The following is a 21,335-nucleotide window of genomic DNA, read 5'->3' as shown; positions in this document are numbered from 1 at the left end:
AGTCACAAAGACCATTGGTTACTTTAGACAAGCAGCCCCCTCCTGTCATCCTGACAGGGTCACCAGCTGTCCCTCGCCCTCCTCCTCACTCCCCAAGCACAAGGCAGGCTGGAGAGGGTGGTGACCTGAGGAGTTACCCTGCCCAGCCAGCAGGAAGGGTGATGACACTGGATGATCGACTGGCTGTGAAAACAAGAGTTTGTCTTATTGCCAAGGGACAGAGAAACTCAGCCAGCCGCAGGGGGTGCAGAACACTGCTCTAGTGCAGGGGTGACAGCCGCTCCCAGCTCCTGACATCCCAGCACTTACCTCACCTTCATGAAGCCTCCCAAACACCTTGGGCTGTAGGGATGGGCCCCCAACCCTACTGATGGGAAACAGGCCTGGGGAGGGGAAGATACCAGCTCAGGGTCACACCAAGTGTCAGAGCCATGGATGGGACCCAGCAGTCCTTATTTCCAGACCCGTTCACTAACCACTGCTGCACACTCCCAGGCCTTCATGTCCGGTCCCCCTGCCTTTGAGAGGGAGTGTGTTCTGCTGTAGTGACTGTATCAGTCACTGCTGGATTCCATTGCTGGCTTTCCTATTGACCTGCGGGACTTTGGGCAAGTTGCTCCCGCTCTTTATGGCTCAGTTGGAGTCACATCCCTGAATGGGCTTTAAAAAAGACAATGAATAAAATTTGGCCCCAACTATTTCTTGTTTCTCTAGATTAGCCATTTTATCAAAGTTTAGAATTCTTGACGTTCAGCATCTGGAAACCCCCCTTTCTCCTTCGCAGAGGGCTTTTACTGCCCTTCTGTCACCCAGACTCACTGCTGCCTGGAGTAAGAGAATTGTCCCTATTCCCACAGGACAGATGGGCATCCTGAGGTACAGAGAAGGGAAGTGACCTACCCAAGATCCCATACAGCAAGGCGGTGGCAGAGCCAGAAAGAGAAGCCACCTGTCCTGACTCCTGTTCTAGCAGACAGCAACCCCCCCCCCGCCCCCGGAGGCAGGGATAGAGTCCAGGAAATAAGGTGGTGGGGAAATTTTCATGGAAACCATTTTCTGTCAGAAAATCCATTCAGACTAAACCAGTTTTTTTCTTGAAACTATAACAAGTTAGATGAAATTTCTTTGCAAAAATATTTGTTTGCAAAACAAGAGCATCTCCTGTTTGTCACAGTGTGTTAAATTGTCTTGTTGCACACAAAGAGGCGACACTGATCTAGAAAATTAGATGAGATGCTTCAGTCTGAGCTAAGTAGCTGCTGCTCTTAACAATTTCAAAATAAAATACAAATAAAATAGAATCTTTCAGTTATTATATTATGTCATAATCTGATACGACTCAAGGTGATAGGACACCTCATATTCTGCTCTGCTATTACTGACACTCTCCAATGGACCCCCATCCTCCGCCCACGTGGTAGGTAGGAAAGGACTGTTATTCCCACTTGACAGAGGGAGAAACTAAGGCTGAGAAAGGAGAAGTGACTTGTCTTAGGTCATGCAGCCAGCCAGTAGCAGAGTTGGGAATAGGACCCAGGAATCCTGACTTTCAAACTAACTATCTCATCTTGAATTTCATATGTTTAATGATCAGAATAAAGGGCTCTCAAATGAGCAACAGAACAAAAATTGTTCATAATAATTATTCAGCAAGTATTCTAGAAGAACTGGAATGTTAGAGAGGATCATGAACTGCTCAGAGACAATTAATGCAGAGCAGCATCAAAATTTGTCAACATATGACTGGTTATGACTTATTCGCTTGGTCTTAAAAGAGAACAACAAAGACCCAAGTCTCCTCCCTGTCAATAGCCCCCGCCTCAGCCAATCAGCGTTGAGACTTTGAGGGCTGGGAGGCTGAGGGTGATCATCAAATAGCCCAAAGAATGGCCCGGGTCACCACTGAGGGGATCACGCTTAGAGCACTATTTCAGCCCCACCTCTTTGTGAGGGCCTCCCACAACCCTCTCCCCCCCATCCCTGCTCCATACACAATGCTCCTGGTGGTGGGAGGAGCACAGGGGAAGAAGACAAAAGAGGCAAGAAGAGAAAGGAGAGAGGGACAGAGGAATAGGGAAAACAAAAAGGAGAAACCCCAATGTCCTCAGTGATTCCAAGGGACAAAGTCCTAGGTTGGGAATAAAATTCTGCCACCTCAATCTAGTGCCTAAAATTCAGCCAGCACCTGATGGCTCAGACTGAACAGGTTCCAAACCTCTTGGAGGCTCTTACCTTCTAAACAAGGACATCTATTTTCTAACAAAATCAGTAAAAGAAAAGGAGAAAACTCCAAAGAGGGTCCTCCTCGCACTCACGAATATGAAAGTGAATTCTCTCTCAGTCCTTAAGCAGAGACCTCGAGAAGGAGACTTGCTGAGGCAAAGCCACAGGGTCTCTGAGGTTGCCTCCGTCCTGCACCCCTCTCCTGCCTGGCTGATGTCAGGGTCTCTCTGTGAGATCATCACCTTCCCACCACCTTTGTCCAATAGGCCTAGGTCCTGCAAAAGGCCCTTGTGATGTCACTGCCACACCCGCCCCGCCCCTGCAGTGCTAATGTCCTGCTCCTGGCCAGCCACATTGGATGTTTGAGCTGCTTCACTTGAATCACTCCACTCAATGACTCTTCATTCTGGGGATCAAGCCTGCTATACAGTAAAACATCAGAGGCTGCTCCCCAGGCCACAATCAGGTTTTCATAAATTAGTAGACTTTATGGCCAGAAGGGACCATTACAGCATCTAATCTGATCCCCTGCATATCCTAAGGCCTCCTGTATGTCAGAAAAGCTGGCTGGTTTTTTACTCAAACATTTTCCAGAAAGTCATCTAGTCTTCATTAGAAGACATCAAGATATGGAGAAGCCATCATTTCTCTTGGTAGTTTGTTCCAATGATGAATTGCCCTCTAATAAATCTGGGTCTTATTCTAATTAGACTTTTCCTGATTTCTGCTTCCAGCCATGGGGTCTTGTCATGTCTTTCTCTGCTAGATAAAAGAGCCCTTTTATACTCAGCATTTTCTCTCCATGAAGTCAAGCAACTCACTTCTCATTCTTCTTTTGTATAAACTAAACAGATTGAGCTTTTTCAATGTCTCACTATAAGGCATCATCCCCATCACTCAAATATGAATCTTTTCTGTACCCTCTCCAGTTTTCTAATATAATTTTCAAAATGTGGACACAAGAACTGGATTCAGCATTCCAGTATCAGTCTCATCGATGCTGTATCACCTTCCTTTCCATACTCACTACTCTATCCATCCAAAGATGGCTTTAACCTTTTTTACCACAGCTTCACATTGACAGATCATGTTGAGCAGCTTATCCACTATGGCCCCTAAATCCTTTTCAGGGTCATTGCTTTCCAGTAGACTGTCCTCCCCCATTCTGTAGGGTATGGCCTGACTCTTTTGTTCCTGGAAATATGGGTTTGCATATGGCTTTATTAATTATTCAGCAAGTATTTTAAAAGAACTAGACCATTAGAGAGAGAATCATGAATTGCTCAAAGACAATGAATGGAGAGAAGCAGCAAGAGCAATCACATACATGTTTGGTTATGACTTATTTCCTTGGTCTTAAAACAAGAGTAACAAGGACCTGAGTCTCCTCCCTCACAATAGCCCCATGCTCACCCAATCAGCATTGAGACTCCGAGAGGCAGGAAGCTGAGAGTTCTCACCAGATGTCGTAAAGATGGCCTAGCTCACCTCCAGAGGGAACCACTCTTAGAGCACTATTCCAGCCCCGCCTCTTTGTGAGGGCCTCCCACAATGAGAGTTGGAGAGCAAACCCCCACCCTGCCGCCCACCACACACACATACACAGCTCCCGGTGATGGGAGGAGCGCAGGGGAAAAGGCCAAAAGAAGCAAGAGAAGAAGAGAAAGGAGGGAGGGACAGAGGAAAAGGGAAAACAAAAAGGACAAACCCCAATGTCCCCAGTGATTCTTAGGAACAAAGTCCTCGGTGGGGAATAAAATTCTGCCATCTCAATCTAGTGTTTTCAAGCCTAGAATTCATCTGGCACCTGATGGATCAGACTGAGCAGGTTCCAAACCTCTCAGAGGCTCTTACCTTCTAAACAGGGACGTCTGTTTTCTAGCAAAATCAGTAAAAGAAAAGGAGAAAACTACAAAGAGGGTCCTCCTCGCACTCACGAATATGAAAGTGAATTCTCTCTCAGTCCTTAAGCAGAGACCTCAAGAAGAAGACTTGCTGAAGCAAAGCCACAGGGGTCTCTGAGGTTGCCCCCGTCCTGCACCCCTGTCCTGCCTGGCTGATGTCAGCATCTCTCTGTGAGGTCACCACCTCCCCACCACCTTTGACCAATAGGCTGAGGTCCTGCAAAAGGCCCTTGTGATGTCACTGTCACACCCACCCCTCCCCTGCAGTGCTAATGTCCTGTCCCTGGCCAGCCACACTGGATGTTTGAGCTGCTCCCTGTGGACCACCCCACAAAATGAGTGTTCATTTTGAAATTAGCAAACTTTATGGCCAGAAGAGACAATTAGAGCATGTAATCTGATCCCCTGCATATTGCAGGCCTATTGTATAGCACAGTAGCTAGTTTTTGACCAAACACGTCATCTAGTCTTCATTAGAAGACATCCAGAGTTGGAGAATTCCCACCACTTCCCTTTGTAATTTGTTCCCTTGGTGAATCATCCTCACTGTTGAATATTTGTGCCTTATTGCTAATATGAATTGGTCTCTTTTCAGGTTCCAGCCACTGGGTCTTGTTATGCTTTTCTCTGCTAGATTAATGAGCCCTTTAATACCCGATATTTTCTCTCCATTAAGGCACTTCAACACTTCAATGAAGTCACCTCCCAATCTTTTTTATAAGCTAAACAGGCTGAGCTCTTTCAATAGCTCACTAGAAGGCATTTTTCTCCAGCCCTCAAAACATTTTATGGCTCTTTGCTGCCCTATCTCCAATTTTTCAACATCTTTTTCAAAGATGAACACCAAAACCGGATGCAGTATTCCAATATCAGTCTCACTGATGCTATGTCACCCCTATAGAACAGCTGGGCTGATGACCTGCTCAGTCTGTTCTATAGGGGCTAAGCACAGAACAAACACACACTTAGGCTATCCATAGGCTCTGAATGGGGAAGTGTATCCAGGAAAGCAGTGACTCTGAAAGGGATTTAGGGGCCATACTGGGCAAGATGTTCAACAGGAGCTTCCAGTGTGATGCTGTGGTGAACAAGGCTAAAACCATCAATAGATGAATGAGCAGCATAGTGAGTAGGATAGGGAGGTGAAAGTGGAGGGGGGTGCATGTGTGTGTGTGTGTGTGTTTGAGAGAGAGAGAGAGATGCATTGCCCCTTTAAGTACGCTGACCCCACTCTAAGTACACTGCTTTTTTAAGTAGATAAGCAAGTTGAGACAGCAGCTGCTGCCAACAAGCTCCCTTCATCCTGAGCCCTGTCATGTCTCCCCCTGCTCTGTGAAGATGGGGTACTGGAGCAGGGGGAAGGGAACATCCTGACATCAGCACCCCTCTTTCCCCTCACCCCCTGCACAGCAAATAGGAGGCTCCTGGGAGCAGCTCCAAGGCAGAGGGCAGGAGCAGCACATGGCAGTGGGAGGGAGGGAGGGACACCTGAACTGCCCTTCAACTGATAGCCTTCTTGGCAGCTGCAGCACAGGGAACTTGGGGGAGCGGGGAGCTGATGGGGGGCTGCCAGTCTACCCTGGTTCCAAGCCCCAACCAGCTAGCTCCAACAGGCTGCTTTTCCTGCAAGCAGTGGACAAAGCAGGTGGCTGCCAAACAACATTATAAGGGAGCTTGTGCAGCTTTAAACGAGCATGTTTTCTAATAGATCAGTGACGAAACAACGTTAACCAGGAGGTTGTTAAGTGAAGAATTATTGTAGAAGATTAGGGTTGCAAGAGACCTCAGGAGGTCATCTAGTCCAATCCTCTGCTCAAAGCAACTAAATCAACTAAATCATCCCAGCCAGGACTTTGTCAAGCCGAGCCTTAAAAACCTCTAAGGATGGAGATTCCACCACCTGCCAAGGTAACCCATTCCAGTGCTTCAACACCCTCCTAGTGAAAAAGTGTTCCCTAATATCCAATCTAGACCTCCCCCACTGCAACTTGAGACCACTGCTCCTTGTTCTGTCATTGGCCACCACTGAGAACAGCCGAGCTCCAATCTCTTTGGAACCCCCCTTCAAGTAGTTGAAGGCTGCCATCAAATCCCCCCTCATTCTTCTCTTCTGCAGATTAAATAAACCCAGTTCCCTCAGCCTCTCCTCATAAATCATATGGCCCAGTCCCCTAATCATTTTCATTGCCCTCCGCTGGATTCTCCAATTTGTCCACACCTTTTTTGCAGTGGGGGGCCCAAAACTGGATGCAATACTCCAGATGTGGCCTCACCAGTGCTGAATAGAGAGGAATAATCACTTCCCTCTATTTGCTGGCAATGGTCCTACTAATGCAGCCCAATATGCTGTTAGCCTTCTTGGCAACAAGGGCACACTGCTGACTCATATCCAACTTTTCATCCACTGTAACCCCTAGGTCCTTTTCTGCAGAACTGCTGCTTAGCCAGTCGGTCCCCCGTCTGTAGCAGTGCATGGGATTCTTCTGTCCTAAGTGCAGGACTCTGCACTTATCCTTGTTGTACCTCATCAGATTTCTTTTGGACCAGTCCTCCAATTTGTCTAGGTCACTCTGGATTCTATGCCTACCCTCCAGTGTATTTACCACTCCCTCTCCCACCCCACCCAGCTTAGTGCCATCCATAAACTGGCTGAGGGTGCACTACAGATGGGTGGAAGGCTAGCTCAGTGGTTTATATGTTGGCCTGCTAAGCTCAGGGTTGTGAGTTTAATCCTTGAGAGGGCCAATTAGGGATGTGGGACAAAAATTGGGAATTGGTCCTGCTTTGAGCAGGGGTTGAACTAGATGACCTGCTGAGGTTCCTTCTAACCCTGATATTCTATATGATTAATGAAGATGTTGAACAAAACCAACCACTGAGGCACACTGCTTGATATTGGCTGCCATTGAGCCCTACCACCTTATAGTCCAATCCATACTTCTTTAACTTTCTGGCAAGAATACTGTGGGAGACCATATCAAAAGCTCTGCTAAAGTCAAGGTATATCACATTCACTGCTTTCCCCATATTCACAGTTCTCATCATAGAAGGCAATCAGGTTGGTCAGGCATGACTTGCCCATGGTGAATCCATATTGACTGTTCCCAATCACCTTCCTCTCCTACAAGTGCTTCAAAATGGATTATTTGAGGACCTGCTCCATAATAATTTTTCTGGGGACAGAGGTGAGGCTGATTGGTCTGTAGTCCCCCAGATTCTCCTTCTTCCCTTTTTAAAAGATGGTCACTATATTTGCCTTTTTCCAATTGTCTGGGACCTCCCCCGATCTACACGAGTTTTCAAAGATAATGGCCAATGGCTGTGCAATCACATCAGCCAATCCCTCAGCACCCTTGGGTGCATTAGATCTAGACCCATGGACTTGTGCATGTCCAGCTTTTCTAAATAGTCCTTAACCTGTTCTTTCACCACTCAGGGCTGCTCACCTACTCCCCTTACTGTGTTGCCCAGGACAGCAGTGTGGGAGCTGACCTTATCTGTGAAGACCGAGGCAAAAAAAGCATTGAGTACTTCAGCTTTTTCCACATCATCTATCACTAGATTGCCTCCCCCATTAATTAAGGGTCCCACACTTTCCCTGACCTTTTTCTTGTTGCTAACATACCTGTAGAAACCCTTCTTGTTACCCTTCACATCCCTTGCTAGCTGCAACTCTAGTTGTGTTTTGGCCTTCCTGATTACATCCCTGTATACTCGAGCAATATATTTATACTCCTCCCTAGTCATCTGTCCAAGTTTCCACTTCTTGAAAGCTTCATTTTTGTGTTTAAGCTCACCGAAGATTTCACTGTTAAGCCAAGCTGGTCGCCTGCCATATTTGCTATTCCTTCTGCACAGTGGGATGATTTGTTCCTGTGCCCTCAATAAGGCTTCTTTAAAATACAGCCAGCTCTCCTGGACTCCTTTCTCCCTCATATTAGCCTCCCAGGGGATCCTGCCCATCAGTTCCCTGAGGGAATCAAAGTGTGCTTTTCTGAAGTCCAGAGTCTGTATTCTGCTGCTCTCCTTTCTTCCTTTTGTCAGGATCCTGAACTCGACCATCTCATGGTCACTGCTGCCCAGGTTGCCACCCTTTTCTACTTTCCATACCAATTCTTACCTGTTTGTGAGCAGCAGGTCAAGAAGAGAATGGCCCCTAGTTGGTTCCTCCAGCACTTGCACCAGGAAGTTGTCCTCAATACTCTCCAAAAACTTCCTTGTTTGTGCCCTGCTGTATTGTTTTCACAGCAGATGTCAGGGTGATTGAAGACCCTATGAGAACCAGGGCCTGTGATTTGGAAACTTCTGTTAGTTGTCTGAAGAAAGCCTTGTCAACCTCATCCTCCTGGTCCGGTGGTCTATAGCACACGCCCACCACGACACCACCCTTGTTGCTCTCACCTGTAAACTTAACCCAAAGACTCTCAACCGGCTTTTCTCCAGTTTCATAATGGAGCTCTGAGCAATCATACCGCTCTCTTAATATAGTGCAACTTCTCCACCTTTTCTCCCCCGCCTGTCCTTCCTGAACAGTTTATACCTAACCATGACAGTGCTCCAGTCATGTGAGTTGCCCCACCAAGTCTCTGTTATTCCAGTCACATCATAGTTCCTTGACTATGCCAGGACTTCCAATTTTTCCTACTTGTTTCCCAGGCTTCTTGCTTTACAAACAGAAAGATGCTGATAATTTAGAGGAAATTCAGAGAAAAGCAACAAAAATGATTAATGGTCTGGAGGGACTGATTGATGAGAAAGATCAAAAGAGCTAAATTCTATCAAGTTTTACTAAATGACTCTTAAGAGTTTTTTATATAAACTAAGAAAAGAGAATTGCCCAGAAGGGACCTAGGATATAGAAAGAATGGTCATGTAATTGAAGCACCAGATGGGGATTCAGAAGATAGGGATTCTGTACCTGTCTTTTCTACTTCCTAGATTGACCTTTGGCAAATCATTTAATCGTTATTGCCTCAGTTTCCCCATTTGTAAAATGGCGATAATCTTACTTCCCTACTTCAAAGGGGTGTTGTGAGCATAAACTTGTTAGTCGTTGTGAGGTAGTGATTGTGGTAATGAGTGCCACAGAAAGGTCTGATAGTGATAAGATGAAATTTAGAGAAGTTAAGTTAGTAAAAGAATTGTAATGTGAACTCTATTAGACTATGAAATAATCCTCCTGGAAAATGATAAAAGCACATTACTTAAGACATTTTAAAATGGATGAACAAAAAATCATGTTGCAAAGAACTTGAGAGCAATTCTGCACTAATGGGGGGCAAAAGGGAGGGGCAAGGTGGGGGACTATATGGTGTGTTGTGATGTGTTGAAATGCTGGGGAAAAATTGACAAATTGAAGACACAATAAGAAAGGGGCATATGATCTGATCAATAGGAATCATTCCATTGACATGAATGGGCTTTGGATCTAGTCCATAGAAAGGAGCAGATATTGTTGGAAAGGACAGACAAGCTAGTAGAAAGGGAAGATGTACAAATGAGAAGCCTTCATAGGGAAGGACAACAGTTGAGAAAAGGCAAAAAACAGGTAAGAAAAGCAAAGAAACAATAGAAGAAAAATAGGGTAGGGGGGGGGGGAAACAGAGGAAAGAAAAATTGGAGAGGAGTCAAAGCTGATATACCAGGTAGAGAGACATAGGAAAATAAGGCAGAGACACTTTATTCTGACAGAAACAGGCCCTCTTGCCAGAGTTGCTGCTAGTGTAAGCGGGGAAACGGTTCTGCTATTGTCCAATGTTTTCGCTGGTCCCTCTGTACTACTCTCTCAGGACCTCCTCTTTCAGGCTGGATAGTGTAAACTGGCAGTTCAGGATTGTTGTGGGTGACCACAGTGTGGGGATTTGACTCTCATTTGTCCTGTATTTTATTACATCTCCAGCATCTATGTTTGCGAACTGGTGCACAGTCACCAGGTCTGATGAGAGCCCCACTGGACTTGCGATCATAAGTCCTTTTCCTACTTTGGGCTGTGTCTTTAGCTGTACTAAGAGCAACTTCACTGGCTGTCTTTGGCCTGTCACGGACACCTTTGACCCAGTCATTGAAATTGGTCACCTCATCCTTAGAAAAGACTTCTTGATGCTTCTCTAACAATGCCCGTAAGTTAGCCACCTACACAAGAATCAGCCCTCTGAGCGCCACTTGAACTGGAACTGACAGTCTCTCACCACATCTTTCTCGAGGAAAGGTAACTTGTCCTTCCTTCTCCCTCCTTGTCACCCGCAGCTCATTTTCAGTCTCTTCAAATGTTACCTTCACCTGAAGAACCACCTCCTCAGGCTGGCGTACCTCTGCAGTTCTGATTTGAGAATACAACTCCACAGCCTTTGCACTTGAGTTTAGAAGACTCCCTGGTACTCTTCCTTTGATGGCATTAGTTGGTACGTTTGCTGACTGGAGCTTACTAGGTAGGCTTGCCCCAGATGTAGGCTCTACAAGAGCTTGATATCCATTGGTATTTCCTGGCACCCAGCAGCCTTCATCAAGGGTCTTCCCTCTCCAAGGAGGAATAACAGTCTTCTGTCTTCTCTCCACTTTAACATTTCCAATCTTCCCCATGGGGCCCAGCAAATCGCTCTGTCCCGCCGCTTGAGCCAGTACCCTACTCAGCACAGAGTTCTTCTTAGAGTGCCCATGGCAGTTCATCCTCCTGGTTCCTTCTCCGGGCAACAGTAGCTTCTTCAGCTCACTAATGATGTTCATTCCTAGAATCCGTGGGACTCCTTCTCCCATATGGCTCCCTTTAGAGGCTTTGTCTTTCAAGATGAAGATGCATTTTCTTGGCAGTGTCTGGCCCATGTACACTATATCTGCTTTGATGCATCCCACCCCTGGGATTGCCAGTCCATTAACTGCTGTTAGACGTACAAACCATGTGCTGTGCATGATCAGCTCCTTGTCCTTCAAATATTTTTGAAAATGCGACTCAGTAATGGTGATAATTTTTGAGACAGTATCTAACAAACATCTGGTCCTCACCCCTGCTATACATACTTCAGAAGTTAGAGTCTCCAAATGCTCCCTCACCGAAGTCGCTAGCTATGCTGGCACTATCTGCGGTCCTTTCCACACTGTATGCAGAGTGATTTTTCAACAGGGACAGGCCTACGAATCCTTCTGCCACTGCTTGGCCTTCTACTGTAGATGGATCACTCACTTCTGCTGCCCTTTTGGTTTCGAATGCCTGGGACGCTGTTCTCCTTCTCGGTGGACATTCTCGGCTTGTATGCCCTGGCCTTTCACAAGTGTAAGAAATGTACCTTCCCAGCTCGTCCTTCAGTGGGGATCTTCGGGATCCCGGTGCCCTTGGATCATACATAGTGTACTTAGATTTCCAGAAAGCCTTTGACAAGGTCCCTCACCAAAGGCTCTTACGTAAATTAAGCTATCATGGGATAAAAGGAAAGGTCCTTTCATGGATTGAGAACTGGTTAAAGGACAGGGAACAACAGGTAGGAATTAATGGTCAATTCTCAGAATGGAGAGGGGTAACTAGTGGTGTTCCCCAAGGGTCAGTCCTAGGACCAATCCTATTCAACTTATTCATAAATGATCTGGAGAAAGGGGTAAACAGTGAGGTGGCAAAGTTTGCAGATGATACTAAACTACTCAAGGTAGTTAAGACCAAAGCAGATTGTGAAGAACTTCAAAAAGATCTCACAAAACTAAGTGATTGGGCAACAAAATGGCAAATGAAATGTAATGTGGATAAATGTAAAGTAATGCACATTGGAAAAAATAACCCCAACTATACATACAACATGATGGGGGCTAATTTAGCTACAACGAGTCAGGAAAAAGATCTTGGAGTCATCGTGGATAGTTCTCTGAAGATGTCCACGCAGTGTGCAGAGGCAGTCAAAAAAGCAAACAGGATGTTAGGAATCATTAAAAAGGGGATAGAGAATAAGACTGAGAATATATTATTACCCTTATATAAATCCATGGTATGCCCACATTTCGAATACTGTGTACAGATGTGGTCTCCTCACCTCAAAAAAGATATTCTAGCACTAGAAAAAGTTCAGAAAAGGGCAACTAAAATGATTAGGGGTTTAGAGAGGGTCCCATACGAGGAAAGATTAAAGAGGCTAGGACTCTTCAGCTTGGAAAAGAGAAGACTAAGGGGGGATATGATAGAGGTATATAAAATCATGAGTGATGTTGAGAAAGTGGATAAGGAAAAGTTATTTACTTATTCCCATAATACAAGAACTAGGGGTCACCAAATGAAATTAATAGGCAGCAGGTTTAAAACAAATAAAAGGAAGTTCTTCTTCACGCAGCGCACAGTCAACTTGTGGAACTCCTTACCTGAGGAGGTTGTGAAGGCTAGGACTATAACACTGTTTAAAAGGGGACTGGATAAATTCATGGTGGCTAAGTCCATAAATGGCTATTAGCTAGGATGGGTAAGAATGGTGTCCCTAGCCTCTGTTCGTCAGAGGATGGAGATGGATGGCAGGAGAGAGATCACTTGATCATTGCCTGTTAGGTTCACTCCCTCTGGGGCACCTGGCATTGGCCACTGTCGGTAGACAGATACTGGGCTAGATGGACCTTTGGTCTGACCCGGTATGGCCGTTCTTATGTTCTTATGTTCTTATTGGATACTTTGGCATACTAATGGGAGTTTTTCTTTCATCACCTCGGTCATCACTTTCAGCATCTCCTCCTGTTGGACCGCCAGTGGGAGCTGCGGAGCCAGCGCTTGTGGTGGGAGCAACACGTGGAGCCCCCTCCCCCTAGGAGCTGCAGTGATGCCAGCTGGAGCTGGGTAGGGAGCCTGCCAACCCCACTACCCCTCCCCACCGCAGCACCAGCAGAGGTCCTGGGCCACAGGCCGCCGCCTGCCTCCCCCCTAGCACCCACGGTGCCTCCTGGACCACCCCTCCCCAGAACACCTGAGGCCCCCTGAGTTTTAGTTAGGAGCATATAGTAAAAGTCATGGACAGGTCACAGGCCATGAATTTTTGTTTACTGCCCATGACTTTTACTAAGGGCACGTTTACACTTACCTGCTGGGTCGACGCGGCAAGTTCGACTGCTCGGAGTTCGAACTATCGCGTCTGATCTAGACGCGATAGTTCGAACCCCGGAAGCGCTAGTTCGAACTCCGGTACTCCACCGCGGCAGGAGGAGTTGCCGGAGTCGACCTTGGAGCCGCGGAGTTCACTTCCGTGGCGTCTGGACGGGTAAGTGAGTCGAACTAGGGTAGTTCGAATTCAGCTACGTTATTCACGTAGCTGAATTCGCGTACCCTAGTTCGACCCCCGACCTTAGTGTAGACCAGGGCTAAAAATACCCATGAGTAAAACGTAGCCTTAATTACACTTAATACTTTTATACTGTCCCTGATGCTCAGATTTCAAAATTCCAAAAGTTTATATTGAAAATACTTAATTATCCAAATTGTCAGTGCTCAGGTTGGTGGTTTTAAGAAGGGTTTTTTGGCACCTGAAGAAGAGTTGGAGACAGCTTGAAATTGTGGGATAAGCACAGTTGTAGGATGAAGTGGCTGTTTCTGTTAAAAATATCAACAGTGAAACTGATGACATCAGTCATCTTTACTGAGCTGAAGAGAGCAGTTAGTGTCTCTCAGAGCTATTGTTTCAGACTGTTTGCAGACTCAGGAAGACAACACTGTTCCAATTTACACTTATTTAATGTTTTTGAGTTTTTCTTCACAACTACAAGTGCTAGAAATGTATTTTGTTTAACAAAACAAAAGCTGAGATTCATAAGTACAATTCTCTAGCAGAATTGGGCAACTTATTTTGGACAAAACTCTTTTCCAACAAAAAAACCTCAAAGATTTGGGTTGACCAAAATAATTCACAAATTTGGGTCAAGGAGAAATTGAGTGGGGGAGGAAAAAAAAGAAAAAGCAGAAAAAAAAGAAAAAATCAAAATGTAATGCTTTGATACTTTTTAAAATATTGTGAGTTTTCAATTTGAAACACCTTTCTGATTTGAATTTTACTGCAATTTTATTTTCAAAAAAGCTTCCCCTCAAATGAAATAAAACGTTTTGTTTAATCCAAACCAATTTATTTTATTTTTTACTTTTTTGGTTCACCAAAAAGTTAAAAAAATGTTTTGGGTTGCTCTCTGTCAAATTTAACTTCTCAGATTGGCATCCTTGCTCTTCTCCACATCCACATAATCCTCATCTCTTTTAGTATGTTGGTTCTTCCTCACCCAGGCAATATAGGAAGATGATAATGAAGAGCAGGTAGCTCCATTAGAAATAGTTCCTTTAAATATTGTCCTTTCTGGCTCAGGGACCCTATGAGGGACTATTTTAGGCACTCTGAATAGATGCCACCTTTCACATAGGACCAACTGGAGGTGAGATGAAATGTAAACATTTTTCTTGTAAATGGGAAAAAAAGGACAATAATTGAAATAAGGTCATGTTCATTTACCAGAGACTGCCACTACCAAATGCTGATAGTATTTAATGTGATGCCATATTTGTGATTTTCTTATTGTGGAATTCCATTAGTTTGCAACAAACTATGGGTATAGGTAGAACAGTTTCTTTAAGAATTATAATTATATACTTATAATTTTTCTGCTTCTTTTAATGGTCAGGGAAGCTCTTTTTTAAAAAGAAAAACAATCAACAAACCACCACAACAATAACAAAAAACAGAGGGCAGAAGAAGAATGAATACCCAGATGGCATAGTCTGAATTTGCCAAACCAATCAGGCATCATTGTATCATCCGCTGAAGGCTAGCTACTCACAACCAATTTTTTGGTGGCCTCAGAGTGCAGCTACCAACTCTTGCTGGTGGCTGCTCTGACATTGTTCCTAGAATACTTAATTAACTTTAGAAAAAACAAATAAATATGCACATATACACATCCAAATCATTGTAATTTATTTATGTAGGTTTTTTTACCGACTCAGTCATAAAAATAATCTACAGTTATCTCTATTCTTTACTGGACCTAAACAGAATAGAAACACAAATAAGGTGCTTTGCAAGTTCTTGTCTTTTTTCTTTTGTTTCTTTTGCTTTTTTGGTTGCTTTTTTAAAAAACCTGATGGCTACTCAGTCTGCTGTGAAAAATGATATTAACAAACATACAAATATCACTTCAAGCCTGGGGACAAAGTAAGCCCTGGATGGGGAGGTGGGTACAGATCCAGCGGGGGCCAGGGGTGATGGGACACTGGGGGGAAGCAGCGAGAGCCAGGGATGATGGAGGGGTGAGCTTGGGGACAGAGCCTGCTACTGCATGGCTGGCAAATGGAGCCAGAAGCCCTATGACTGGAGCCTGCCACCCTCCACCCCAGGGCTGAAGCCTGACCCCACTGCTTCTGGGAAGGTGGGGAACTCACACTTGCTGCCTGCTCCTCCAGCTTTTGTGTCCCCAGAGGGGGACAGGGCTCAATCACTGCTGGCGGCCCCAGAGGAGGGTCCACTGCTTCCCACCTCCCCCATCACTGCCTAGAAGGCTGTGGTCACAAGAAAGTCCCCTGGTGGCCACCACAGTGGCCACATTTGAGAAATGCTGACTAAGCCTGATGTAGCTCTCTGAGTTTAAATAAATGGCAGAATTGGCAACCCCAGGAATTCAAAAATAGAATACAAACCAAAATAAAAACCATGAGACTTATTTCCATCTTGAAATGCACATTAATCCTCCTTCGCTCCTACCTCATCTCTACAGCATCCCTGCCAGTGATATCTTGAAAGGACCAAAAAAAATGTGAATACCATGTGGTAGAGATAGTGTGGCACTCCATTTGCCAATAGGAAATTGCTGTTTCTGTCTTGGCGGCATTGATCCTATCTTTTCACCAGCAACCAGCCCTACTTTAAGTTTTATGAGGGTTTTTTTTAGGCTAGATCTGTCATCCTGGAGGACTAAACCCACATTAAGGTCCCAATCCTACCATGGGACTTCTGCATGGCAGACCTCTGTTCCCACACAGAGCTTGTTGCAGGGGTAGGGCCTTAGTCCTGCCTGCAGGTATTTAATCTGTTGTTTCACCAGAGGGAGCGCCCTAAGCGCACCTCAGCAGGTAGAAGAATCTGCTTGCCCTGCAACATGAATAGTTCATGTGGAAGGTTAGAGAAAGCTGCTTTTTCCAAGGACTAGCACCAAATATATGTCATAGTTTAGACTTGTCCAAGGAAAATCTTCTGTTGAATGTGGGTTTCCCTTTTTGTGTTATTCCTATATCATCAGTAGTAAGAAACATGCATCCTGTTGCAAATGTACATTGCCCTTCAGGGCCATCTAGTAAGAACTGTATCCTGTCATAAACTGCCTGCAATCTGTAACCCCACATCCTGCAAACACGTGCTCAGCTTTCTGTAGGTGACTAGTCCTTCCTTTCAAGGAGCAGCTCTGTCCCACCCACTCCAAGTGCCTCCAGGAGAAGCTGCTTCTGAGAGAAGTGACCAGAAGCACCTTGCAAGTAGTCACCGCATTTTCCCCGACTGTAGTGATTGGGATTTGGAAATTGCTCCTGTCTCACGTGCGGGGCTGAGGTGCAGTAACAATAACAAACAAAGCGTCCAGTTAATCAGCAACAATTCCAGTGGGCTGTGGGCTCCCCTCCTCAGCCTCCCGCACGCCAGCCTTGCAGAAGGTACCAAAGCGCCCCGTGTGTGTGTGTGTGGGGGGGGGGGTGACAGTGGGACTCGCCGTGGGGATTGAGCACAGAGAGCGCTGCGCACAGTTCACCTCACACCATTGTCACTTTGCGCGCGGCTAGGGCCCCTCTCCTCCGCCCCGGTGTGTGCGCGCTGCCCAGCGCCCTGCGAGGGGGGTGCTGCTCCCCATCAGCTTGTGGCCTCACTGGTGCAGGCTGCTGCTGCAGCCGCCCCTCACCGTGGCTTCACTGGGGGAGGCGGAGGAGGCTGCTGCTCATCACCCAAGTGGGGAGGCTGCTGCCCTTTGCCCAGCGTGGGGCGGGAGCGGTGCCTGTGGGCGGGGGTAGGCGAGGTACCACCGCGCCCACTAGGGTTCCGGGGACGAGCCCCAGCTCCTCAGGACGAAGCCCCCTCGCCTCCCCCGTGGGTGTGGGTGGGTGTGGGTGTGGGGGGGGGCTGCCATCACGTGTGCGTCCTCCCCTCCTCCCTCCGCAGCAGCAGCCGCCTCAGCCCCGCTCCCTTTGTTGTAGCCGGAGCGGTGGCAGCGGCGCTGGTGGGCGCCGCGCACAAAGGAGCGAGCGAGCGAGCGGCCGGCCGGGGAGCGCAGCCGCTGCCCAGGGCGCACGGACGCTCCGGGGGAGCCGGGAGGCGCGCGGGGGCGGCGCGGGCCGGCGGCGCCGGGTCTCTCTGGCGGTCCCGGCGGGGATGCTGAGGGCTGGCTCCGGCCCGGCGGAGAAGGGACGGTCCCTGCAGGGCAGCGCTGCCGCCGGCTCCGATTGATGCTCTGGGCCTGCCGCTCCCAGCCGCTGCCGCCGCCGCCGCCATCCCGCTGCCGCTCCGCGCCCGCGCCCCCGCCATGGTGGCGGAGAGCCCGGCCGCCGCCCGGCCGCTGCCGGGACCCCCCCGGGCGTGGTGCTACACCCCGGTGATCCTGGCGTTCGCCCTCGCCGCCCTGCCCCCCGGCCGCGCCTCCAACCTGCTGCCCGGCGGCGAGTGCCAGGGCGGCGGCAAGGGGAAGGGCACCAACTGCTCAGGTAATGCCCCCCCCCGGGGCGCGGCGCGGCGCGGCCCCGGGCACACACACGTGCAGGGCTGGGGGCTGGGAGGGAGCCTGTGCCCGAGGCGGGCCTGCCTGTGCCCATCGTGTTTACACGGCAGCGTGGAGCCGGGGTGGTAACGGGGCTGCACGCTGCCACTTCCTCGCTCCTGCCCTACGTGCTGCCGAAAACAAAGAGCCCGGGCTCCGGTTCAGGCTGTCCGGGGCTTGGTTCCAGATGCGATTTGCTGATAACCTGAAAAGGAGGAGAAATGTTCTCCTCCATCGGACAAAATAGGCTTCCTTGGAGGAAGAAAGGAGTTTGCTGATGTGTGGACCTTTTGATTTCTTTCTGTCTGTTGGCTGTGGGTATCGGCAGGTGCATGTCAATCGCACTGGATAATTAAACCGCACCCCATCCGCATCTGAACCTCTAATCTTTTATTCCACTTCCTCGGTCCTGTTTAAGAAAGGGGGAGGAGGGGGTAAATCCCAGAGGCGCGCACGTGACTGTAGCCTATTAAAACAGTTACACTGAATATTCTTATATCTGCTTCTCTGTATTTATAAATCCAGTCCAAATACAGAGCCCCTGTCCCCTTCAGCCGGTTGCTATGTACATTCATTGTTGCTCTGATGATTGTTGTGGATGCTCCACTGTATCTACAGAAAGCATTTCCAGGTTGTTCTTTAATTGAGCCATGGTAGATGAATAGTTTTTGACATCTGCCCATGCTAAGCATATATGTGCACTATCATTTTAAAGCATAACATAAATCATTTTTCAGTTTAGGTGGATTTATGGGTATAAGGGATCGCTATTTTAATAATTCTTTAGGAACATTGAACAATGGAACATTCTTTAAAGTAGAAGAAAGTAGCAATATCAATGTTATAATTGGTTATGAATACTTTAAAATGTTTGTCTTCCTCAATAATATTTTGATAAAATAATTTTAGTTTTTTCTTATAAAAATTAGCTGTGTGTATTGAACTTCTTTTAAAATCTCAGATTAATTACACTAGAATGATCACTAGTAGAAGTGTTGCAAAGTGGTTGTCCAAGATGATGAACATTTCCTGTGAGATGTTAAGTGCCCTCTATTCCCATTGTTTTTTATGAGAGTTGAAGGCAATTTGTACTTTGGAGGTGGCTATGGGGGTCCTTATGCGGTATAACAGTTTTGTTATAATTTCAGCAACAATTTCCCTTTTAGTATATGACATTTTAGTATATGACATTTAAATTTTATAATGTTGGCTAATGCTGCTAATGTTGGCTATTTACAACCTAGCAAACCATGTCAAAATATTTGTGCAATATATTAAATCTCATCACTGCTTGTTTGTTCTTAATTTTAGCTTGTCTTGACATCTAATATGTTGTTGTGTTGCACCAGAGTACTACTTTTCTATTCCTGCTTGACTTTTTAAATTCTATTTGCATGAATGTGATGGTTATTTTTAAAGAAAGGTTAATAGGTTACTGTGTCACTGGCATTAGTGGCTTACCCAACAGAGGCATGTGGGTCATTAGACCACATCATATGCATAAATCAACGAGATTAACTATGAATGCTCAGTGAAGTATTTGAGGAAGTTGCTAAGGCAATGTGGGAAACATGTATATTATTATTCTACATAAATGATCCTCTAAGTAGCATTTTTAAAATCAGAAACTGACAGAAAACTATGTGCTGTCTCAAAGCTATTCAGAATGATACAATTCTAGTTAAAACAGGCAGAGGTAGTTCTAATACTATATAAGTATACATGGCATGCATTGATTTTTAGCATAACTTTAAAAGATGAAAGAATTGTTTTTGTTTAAAAAATCTATTAATTCAGTTTTGCTGTGTTAACTATACCGTGAGGGACTATGGGAGAATATTAACAGAAACTCACTGGGACAAATTTTCCTCTTATGTAAATCTGCATAACTCTCTTAACTTTTAGTGGATAAGTTTCTCCTAGCATAAGATGAGCTTATTGCAAATTTACATATAATGGTCCAGCTCCCCAGCTGGCATAAATTGATATAGCTCCATTCATAGTGGAGGTTCATTGTATTTACTATCTGGTACCACTTTATTAACCAAAAATTAAGGTAAAACATTGAGAACTCTTCTTCAAATCTATAGAGCTTTATAGATTGCTTTTGTATCTATCTATATTTGGAAGAAACAGAATGGATGGCTCTTGTATTATTATTTCTCTCAGCCTCATGCTGACATCAGACCATATCTGTAGCTCTGGAGCAGTTTCTTAAACTTTTTGACCAGATGCTGCTATTTCAGCATCTTATCACCAGCATATAAAGCATCTTCCTGTGAAATCTTTGCTAGTCCTACTGTACATGTGGAATTAACTGTTGTGAACTCCCCTTCTTCACCCCTTGAGTATTCTGTTTCTGAAATTGTCCATAATACATACATACCATGCAAAAGCTCATTAAAAGAATGCAGGGTTGCAAAGTGAAGAACACAAAAATTAGGAAACGTCAAAATTAAGGTAGTTTGTGAAACCTTATTTCCTCTTAATTCTAAATTCTTAATTCTTTCCTTTCTTCATATGCATTATAGCAGTGGTTCTCATCCAAGGGTATGCAGAAGTCTTCCAAGGGGTACATCAACTCATCTAGATATTTGCCTAGTTTTACAACAGGCTACATAAAAAAGCACTAGCAAAGTCAGTACAAACTAAAATTTCATACACACAAAATGAGAAAGTAAGCAGTTTTTCTGTAATAGTGTACTGTGACACTTTTATGTTTTTATGTCTGATTTTGTAAGCAAGTAGTTTTTAACTGAGGTGAAATTTGGGATACGCAAGACAAAAAGGCTCCTGAAAGGGGTACAGTAGTCTGGAAAGATTGAGAACCACTGCATTACAGTAACGTCTTTAGTTATGTGGTAACATAGTCACATCATCACTGGCTCTGAGAGGGATATATAGTCCCTGAGGATAATATTTTTTGTTTTTAAATGATGACTTGCTTTTACAGAGTTTCCAGTCATCTGTGAATCTCAGTGCTTTGTTAAGATAGGAATGCAAAAGTAGCCTCATTTTGCAGCCGGCATAGCCAAACACAGACATTTGGCATATTCTTTTGGCGAGTCAGTGTGGGTAAGAGAATGGTATTTGGGACTGCTATATTAGAGACTTGATTTTATTCCTGACTCTGCCTGTAGTGACCTTGCAACATCTTTGGTCTCCTATCTGTAAAATGGGGAAAATGATACTTGCCTCTTTCCTCAGTTTGTTATACAGTCTGAGATCTTATCTATAGCAATGGTTGGAAAGTACAGAGAATTATTAAGCCCAGTCAGTGGAAGAAATATGTCTAGAATTGAGAGCTTACTGGCTCCCAACTTATTAGTGCTTCCTGTAGGTAAAAGGCTGTTTTGATGCCCAAAGCAGCATCTGTATTATAATCAAAATGATTCAAGAGGCCCACTGGCACCTAGGAGTATCTGCAGCAGGGCAGTTCACATTTGGAAGTGGAATGATTAACTGTTTTACAAACTACCACAC

At 45.6% G+C, this 21,335-nt stretch overlaps 1 protein-coding gene across 1 annotated transcript in view; it reads left to right on the top strand.

Moving 5' to 3' along the window:
- Positions 1-17,462: 17,462 nt before the first annotated feature.
- TMEFF1 (transmembrane protein with EGF like and two follistatin like domains 1) overlaps positions 17,463-21,335 on the top strand; it is a 196,955-nt gene continuing 193,082 nt past the window's right edge. Inside the window, exon 1 of the mRNA XM_039521421.1 lies at positions 17,463-17,799. Within this exon, the coding sequence (XP_039377355.1) occupies positions 17,622-17,799 (178 nt within the window). The 5' untranslated portion in view covers positions 17,463-17,621. The remainder of the gene's footprint in view (positions 17,800-21,335) is intronic.

The sequence above is a fragment of the Mauremys reevesii genome, linkage group 2 (assembly GCF_016161935.1).
Source record: "Mauremys reevesii isolate NIE-2019 linkage group 2, ASM1616193v1, whole genome shotgun sequence".
Taxonomy (NCBI): domain Eukaryota; kingdom Metazoa; phylum Chordata; order Testudines; family Geoemydidae; genus Mauremys; species Mauremys reevesii.
This window is presented reverse-complemented; position numbering and strand designations above follow the sequence as displayed.